Source organism: Jatropha curcas, unplaced genomic scaffold (assembly GCF_041381405.1).
Source record: "Jatropha curcas cultivar XTBG-Jc1 unplaced genomic scaffold, XTBG_Jcur_1.0 HiC_scaffold_38_pilon, whole genome shotgun sequence".
NCBI lineage: Eukaryota > Viridiplantae > Streptophyta > Magnoliopsida > Malpighiales > Euphorbiaceae > Jatropha > Jatropha curcas.
In genome coordinates, this window is record NW_028322331.1 from 35,742 (window position 1) to 44,518 (window position 8,777).

At 31.6% G+C, this 8,777-nt stretch overlaps 1 protein-coding gene across 1 annotated transcript; it reads right to left on the reverse strand.

Moving 5' to 3' along the window:
• Nucleotides 1-2,288: 2,288 nt before the first annotated feature.
• LOC149492240 (protein PSK SIMULATOR 1-like) lies at nt 2,289-8,278 on the reverse strand (the record flags this gene model as incomplete). The annotated part of the gene is given in 8 exon segments (XM_089716788.1): nt 2,289-2,550; nt 2,553-3,001; nt 3,139-3,183; nt 3,291-3,367; nt 3,587-3,703; nt 6,333-6,436; nt 7,816-7,885; nt 8,181-8,278. Coding segments are annotated over 8 exon segments (1,025 nt in total), but the record flags the coding sequence as incomplete, so codon positions are not given.
• Nucleotides 8,279-8,777: the final 499 nt, after the last annotated feature.

An 8,777-nucleotide genomic window follows, 5' to 3' on the forward strand; every position in this document is an offset into this window, starting at 1 on the left:
TTTGGCCAGAATTTCTTACTGACATCAAAATGAACTATTTTATATCATTTTTTCTTTCACTCTATTCACTTGTGATTGTACATTTCTCTCTTCTTTGCATTTTTTCTTATTTTTATTTATTTGATTCTGGAAAAAAAGTTTATTTAACTTTTTAGATTTATTTTTAAAAATAAGTGAAAAGACTGAAAAGTTACAAAATTTTAAGAAATAAATGACTATTTAGATTATTGAGTAAAATTGTCTATTTAATTTTCAGCAAAAAAATCTAATCAAATAACCTTGATTGAAAAGAATTTGCTTATCACTCGGTTGATAAAAAATAAAATAAAAAATTATTTTTTAAGGAAATTTTTCATATGATTGATTGCACTGATTTTCTTACATAGCTCCAAAACTCATTTCTACTAAGGAATATAATTATATGTTAATAATTCTTGGTTTGATATTTGGTATACATATTGTATCGGATAATAATGCAAATTAAAGGAATTGCATGTTTTATCATTTGTCTTGCATTACATGCATATTCACACAATTGAAATTAATATGATTATAAATGAGAATTTTACAAATTCAAATGCTTTTATAGTTTGGTATGATCCATAGGTTCATCCTAGATCAACAGTGACACGAAAAATTATGAATCCTCTTATAGACATTTGATGAACCAAAACATAATTCAATGTAATGAATTGATTATTAGGTCATCTCCAAGCAAAGTTCAAGTTGAATCTTTTACATTTCTAGAACATATACAAAGAGATAGTTATAGGCCAACTCATCAACCATATGGACAATTTAGATATTTTATGGTTTTGATAAATGTATCTACAAGATGATCATAACATGTTATTGACTCAAATTTTGGCATTTACGAGATTGTTTGCTCAAATAATTCGATTAAGAGCATATTTTTCAGATTATGCCTTTAATAATTATTGCATGTCAAGTGGAATAGTCGTTGAGCATCCTGTTACTCATGTTTCACAAAGAATGGTATGGTAAGATCATTTATTGCAATTTATTGCGAGGTACCAATTTGAAGACATGCTATTATACATGCAATATCACTTATTTATATTAGGCCAACAAATTATCATAAATTTTCCTCTTAATAATTCTTTTTGGTGTAAAGGTATGTTCCAAATGCTCCACTATAAAGCACAGTGAATACTCAAACGAGGTTAAGAATATATGCCGGATATAAAGTTTCATCTATAATTAAATATTTAAAACTTATAACTATATTTGTCAATTGTCATTTTGATAAATCAGTTTTTCCAATATTGGGGGAGAATACAATGTAGTTAGGAAAAAAAGTTATAATTGTCATATGTAGATTATCAGGTTGTTCAAATTGTAAATACAGAAAATAATTCATTTGCAAAAAGTTAGAAATCAAATTTTCAGATGTATTTACTGATCTAAAAGAGTACTAAATGGTTCTTTTATAGAGAGCAACCAAAAACGCCCATGTGCAGGGGCATTGTTAACATCGGTCCAGACTCAAGCCTAGATCTAGGCCCAATTGTGGACCAGGAGCAGTCAACCAACTTTCAGAAAGGCCTCTTGGGCCTTGACAATAAAAAGCCCGAGTTGAACATATTGCATCCATTTTGTACATATAGCTCAGATTGTGAATATTCTAAAATCTTTACTTAACATGCACTCAAGAAATTTGTATAAACAAGGTAAACGCTATTGTAATAGACATGTTTCTCTTATACATCATATTCGTAAGGTAATTCTCCTCTTAACTTATTAACTCATCAAATATGTGAAAATTCTTATGATCGAGAGGATTCGAACTCAAACCTTCTACTCTTACATTATTAAAAAGATCAATTAGACAATACCTAATTGACATCACCAACAATTATTTTGTTGAACATCGTAAGTCTATATCAATTGCAAAATTCCATTTGTTAATGGTAATGGCTTTATATATAACCAAGTCATCAGTCATGAAAAAGCCCAACCTTCGTGATTATCCAACAATAGAAATATAAGATTAACCAAATGTATGAAATTCATGTGCGACTTGTTTGCACAGCTAAGGGAAGCAAGTTCCTGTCCACATGATCTATTGACACGAACCAAACTTTGAATTGCAGATTTTTACTTTCAAATAGCAAAATAGAAAAAAGATAAAAATTTTAAATTGATGACATCTCTTTTGAAAAACTCAAGGTTTTTACGTAAATAGACTTTAGTAAATAAAATATTGTATGGATATCGTAGCACTCTCTACAAACCAATCTAAGCTATAGAAAGCAGACAGTCAGAGATAAACCAGCAAACAAACAGCATCTATTTTTCTGTAGACAATTGTTTCACAATCAAGCAGATGTATGAAGTAGAACTAACACTACCCTTTGCATTGTGGATCATAAGATCTGGGCCGTTCAAAATGATACTGTGTGGTGCAGTGTGACATTTGATAGTGCAGCAATATTATGTATACATCTCCTTCACACACTGCAATTTATCTAACCACTTCAACTCTGTCAATCACATCCAAAGCTTTCTCCTTGTCAATACCAAACCCACAATTGGTACTACAGAAGGAGGCCATTTAACGATGACGGGGTCCTTGCTTTCATTTTTAGGGAAATAGTTGCTGCTCTTACTAAGTCTATCATGTTTTCTCAACCCTGTCTTCCCAGACTCGAAGTCCTGACTCTTACTAATTCCTCGTGTCCGTTTTTTCTTACTTACAACCTTTAACATTAAGTGGTCTTCAATAGTTAATGAAGGAACATTTGGTGACTCATGCTTTGGTTGCTCATTCAACTTTTCAAGCGGCATGCAAATTGTAGACTTGATAGGCAACTTCTTGCCATCACCACCAGCACCAAAATTGGATTTGTTGATCAGATGGTTCAGCCACAGTACAAGTTCTAGAATATGGGCTTCTGTTGTCTCCTTGTCTGCATGGTGGAGTGTTTCAATCCGAATTATATCACCTGGCCCAGCAGCAGGTTTCCGATTAACCTCAGACCTGTAATGTACAAAACCCATATTTTCTCTCACACCGACATCCTCCCACTTGCCAAAAATTTATTTTTTAATATCTAAACAAAAATGAGATTTTTTCAGAAAATTGGTAGGTAAAATAAAAATATGGAATTTACTTACCCAGTATTTGCCCATTCCCCAACCCAACCAAAACCATGATGTGCTCTGTTTCAAACCAGTTGCAATAAAAAAACAATAAAAATCCTGATTAAGCAGAGACAAAAGCAACAAAATTAAGAATATAGGCAGAGAAAATAATTTATGTTTCTTACTTAGCTGTATTCGTGGACATAGGGACAAGCCACTGCAAAGTCTTTTCCATCTCATCTTTGATTTCTGTAATTGTGAGCTGCAGAAGAAAAAACAACCAAAGTAATAAAAGATGAAATATAGATAGCTGAGACTCATTAAAGAATGCCTTGCATGAAATGAAGGAGGCAATAGCAACTTAAATTCTCTTTTTCTTACTTCTTGGATGGAAATATATTGCTCTTTCAATATGTATACCTATATATATATATATATATATATATATATATATAAAGATTTATTATCAAACTATATATACCTCCTCCTTAACCTGAAAAGATTGTATTTTGGAACGTAGAGCAGATTTTATACTGGGTGGCAAGTTCTGGTACAATGAATCCCTTGTATTTGGAAGCATAGAACTTGATCGAGCCGCCTGAGAGAATGGAAGTGTTACATAGTGATTAAGGCAAAAGGCGCACTAATGCTCAAAGGGCTGTTGGGGCCTAAGCAATAGCCTCCGGGCGAAAGCACATCAGAGCAAGGTGAGGCGCAAAAATGGAAAAAGAAAATTATAACACATGTATCAGAAAATTATATTTAAAGATATCAGGAAAAAAAAGAATAAAATCAGAAAAACATGAAAAACACACATAAATCAGGAAAAAGAAAATAGCAACATAACAATTTATATTTTAAGGTATTGGAGATAGAAATGAGTACTAGATGCAGGAGTGGAGGCTGGATTAGGAATGGCAATGAGTTGGGTACCCTTTGAAAATTATCCTACCTGTTTCCATACCCATTTAAATATAAGATACCAAAGCCTATTTAAACACTTGCAATACCCAGCATTACCCATGCCATTCAACATTACCATACATAACCCAAACCCGTATACATACCTGTTTAGTATAAAAAAATGCCATTATTAGGAATAGTACTAGTTATTAAACAAGCTATAATTATAATATTAAGTATAATTAGAAAGGTTATAATTAATACTATTAGAATTAGGTATTATAGTAGGCATAATTATCAAATTATTAGGCATTATACTATGAGATATTTTAATACTATACGTAATTATAATGCTCATAGGAAATACTAATTAATTGAAAAGGCTATAATTATAATAATATCATTAGAATATTAGTCTATTTAAATTATTCAGTATGATTATAATACTATTTACAATTAGAAACTCTATGATTATAATACCATTAGAATACTAGTTATTAATACTAGTGATAATTACTAGTACACTTATTTCTAATAGATCTAATATATGCATACACATGTATATTTATAGGTATAAATATAAATCATATTTTTTTTGACAAAATGAATCATATATTTTTATGTAAATAAAATTCTTATTTTGTGTAAGTCAATATATTTAATTTTTTTCAAAAAAAAAAGTCAATATATAATTAATAACTAATTATTATATTTTGAATTACATGATTAACTACATGAAATTTACCTAAACTATTATATATAAGGAATTAAAAAATTACTTAATTTAGAAATATTATTTTATCACTATGCAAAAATATTTATCTTTCATCTATTATAAATATAAGTAGAATTGAAGTAGCTCAATGGTAAGTTTTTTTCATGTCTCTTAAAAGTCATGGGTATGTTCATTAAAATTAATGGGTTATGTGGTTACAAGCACCCAAGTCCCTAAACCCAAACCCCATATATCATGGGTATGTTCATTAAAATTAATGGGTTATGTGGTTACAAGCACCCAAGTCCCTAAACCCAAACCCCATATATCAATACCAAACCTGTAATACCTGTGGTTGGTTTGGGTTACGTACCTGAAAAAATTCAATCCATTGCTATCCCTAGGCTGGATCGCAAAGCACATTGGTTTTGTATTGCATTCTATTCCTTTTATTTATTTATTTATATAAACTATGCTAATTGGACAGCTTTCTATTGAAAGAAAAACCTAGGTGGCTTGTTTAAGAAAAAGGTGTGCCATTCTTGCGCTAAAGGCGTGTGCTCTATCTAGAGGCTATCGCCCAAGTGAGTTTGCCTGCCTGAAGACAATTGAGGCATAAGCCCTTGAGCTTTAAGTAAGGCACGCCTAATAACAATGTTTCAATAGAATCCTTTGTTCAGAAATGTCAGAGAACGTGTGTATAGAGAGCCTTGCTACGAGCAAAAAATATATAAACATGGCAAGGCAAATTGCAACTGGTGAATCAAAGAACCTTGTGCACCATTAACTCTGCCACTGAAAATCTTTTTATGGTCTCTTGCTGACTCCATGATGAGAGTTCTAAATGGATACAAGCCCTCATACATAATAAAAATTTATCATACCTTGTAGTTAACATGGAGCAAATAGATGACCAGCTAACATAATTTCAAGTAATTGTTTGTAACAAAGAATTATATAATGCAAGAGGTTACTGTACTGGAAACAAAAAATATTTGATTTGGACATTGCATGTTTTCGCTCTCATCTCCAGTTGCAGTGCTTACACCAACACTCCTTGGCCATAGGCTATACCAGAAAATTGATAGATTTAGGGCTTACTATTCTAGCATAATTCTTTATGTCTGGTTAGAGCCAACAATGTTATCTTCATTAAGAGACTTAGGCAGGGGCCATTCTATTGTGAAATAGTAAAGAATATTGGTGGCCAGCCATAACATCCATGTGTTGTTTTTGCCATAGACAAGTGCATTTAAGTTTTGTGAGTTATCTCTTTGTAACTACATCAAAACACTAATTCATCTTTATTCTTTCCATCATAGGAAACATAGGTGATTATTTAAGTTCGAAAACAATAGAACTTGTTTATGCTTGCACGGCAGAAACTTATTGGTGCAAAATAGTTCCTCTCTTTCTCGCAGTTTTTCTTGTCCACCCATATGGATTGCTCTTAAATTGATACAAGAGGAACTTATAAATCCTCTACGTAAATGTCAGATTATGTATCAATACAGCCAACACCATGTACCACAATGCAGGATTATGAAAATGAAATAGGTGAAAATGCAGAATGAGATATAGTAACAGTTAAAAGATAAGGCACACTCACAAGAGAATCAATTTGCATAACTACATTTGCATAATGCAAAGAAAGTCCAGCAGGTCCCAATCTCTGGTGATTGTTCATAGATGCTTTGATTGATACATCACTATCTGCAGGTTATAAATTTAAGTATTAATAGAACTATTTTAGTCAATGAACATCAAGTTGCAAAGAAACACCTTAGAGGTCAAGAACTGAAAGCACGTATTCATAGAAGACCATTCTTCTTCCTTGTAGTTTATTTTTCACTCCACAAGATTTGAACCCCTCCTAAAGTCTCCATGTTTTTTCAGTTCATGAGCCGCTTGGTTCATTTACAGGCGCACCGACGACCATTGTGGTTGACAATGATTGATGTTGGTTTTTTGTGACCAACAATGGTGACTATCAATGATCAGTTATTTGATGGGTGGTGTTTATGTACTTTTCTTTTGTGATAATAAGTTTGCCAAAATTCACAAGTCAGAAGGAACATTTATGGAAGTATATGTTTTAAATAGTGAAAACCAACGACACATTTATGGAAGTATCTTTTCTTAGCAAAATTTTCCTTTCAACATAAGAAAAGGAAAGTAAGGTGAATGCTAATGTTTGCAACAAAAAAATTTGGGAAAAATAGCTTAATGACAAAAAGACCCAAATATCTATGCTAATTTCAAATCTAGCCTAAACTTAAAAAATTAGTTTCAATTGTATCCAACAAGTCAAAGTTAAAGAAAAATATTTTCTTCTTTGTTCAATTCTCACCTCCTTACCGTCTCTCTTTCTCTCTTTCTAAACCTAAATTTAATACAATGTTTATCTTTGTATCAAACATTAAAAATTATTTTTTACGTGATAAAACTTATAAAGTATATTTCTTTTTTATGCATTCATATGAAGGAGAAAGGAGGTAAAAGAATGGGGAAGAGAAAGAATAAAAAAATATTTTTATTTTAATTACTGTTAAAATAATTTTATTTTTGTTCAATTTTGACTCTTTGAATACAACTGAAACTAATTTATATGGAAAACTTTGGGCTTTTTTTTTTTTCTTTTTCACATTAGGCGCCTAGAAATAAATTTCAGTTCACCCCACCTAATGTCAGAAGAATGTAACCCAATTGACTAGAAGTTTTGTTCTATATCATAATATGAAGTCAAGCTACTGTAACGAGGCAACTAAAGCACTACAATCACAATGCATAAGGATTTCAAGATATTATGCAGGTTAATTCACTAAATACAAAATATTAAAGAGTCATCTTTTGTCATAATGTAAAACTTAATTGTATGTTGCCCTGTCAAAGTCTTCCCCACCTTCAGTACTTCTTTATATATAATACGGATTAGAAAATTGTACCTCGTTGTCAACCATCACCCATTTTTCAACCAGACTAAGTCGGATTGACAAGCGTTTCCCTCCCCCGTTCCCCCCCCCCCCCCCCCCCCTTTAAAAAAATGTTTTTACCTTTTCATCCAGGTTTTAAGACCTCAAGCAAATACATACCAACAGTTCCAAAGATGTTGTGAATCTCCAAAAGTAAAAAGTGGACAATATCTACAAGCTTCTCCATCACCTAAAATCCAAACAAACAAGCAGCTTATCTAGAATTCCTGACTATTGATAAATTCATATTTCTTAGAAGTAACTTCACAGGCAACCAATAATATATTCTAAAGTAAGAAAAGCAGTGACAAGTAGCATTGTAGAAGAAACTTACAGCAACAAAAATGCTCACATGCAGAAAGCAAAGGACGTTTTGAAAATTTTTAGAAGGAAGAATCAAAAATTTTGAAAATCAGAAAATGATTTTCATCAATTTGAGGTCCAAAAAAAAAAGAAAAAAGTTAAATACAGTGCTTTGCAGCTACCTCTTCCAAGCTTCTGGACCATAGTGACCTTTTCCTTAAGTTTCGAACTTGCTTTTTCTGGCTTTTGAGTTCTACTCTCAATGATGCAAGGGTATCACCTGCAACGCATAGACCAGCATACACTCACAGTTCAATAATTTATCTGGTTCTTGTCAAGTTCTTCTGAAGTTCTATTAAAGGTTCGGCTGAAATACAAAATTTATGTGATAAATGCCTAAAAATATCCAAGAGAAAAGTAGCAATACTGTTTGTGCCTGTGAAGAATATGCATCATTTGAAAGATCTGAAAAAAAATAATAATAATAAAGGTTCCTCGAGGATAGCAGCCTTTTTAGAAGGCATATCATTGCATTTGCACACTCCACTACTCTTTTTATGAAAAAGGCATTTTCCTAGATGAAGATTGTTAGGAATTGATTATGTAACAAAATATTTGACCAATTGATGAATGATTGTCTAGTTATTTATAGTTATGTCTAAAAATATGAATGAGGAGAGGGAACACTGAGATTACCAAAACGCCCCAGTTTTTAATGGTAATTTAATTTTAATTGGTTATATTAATTTCCTCTTTGAATCTAAATTCTATAATTAAGA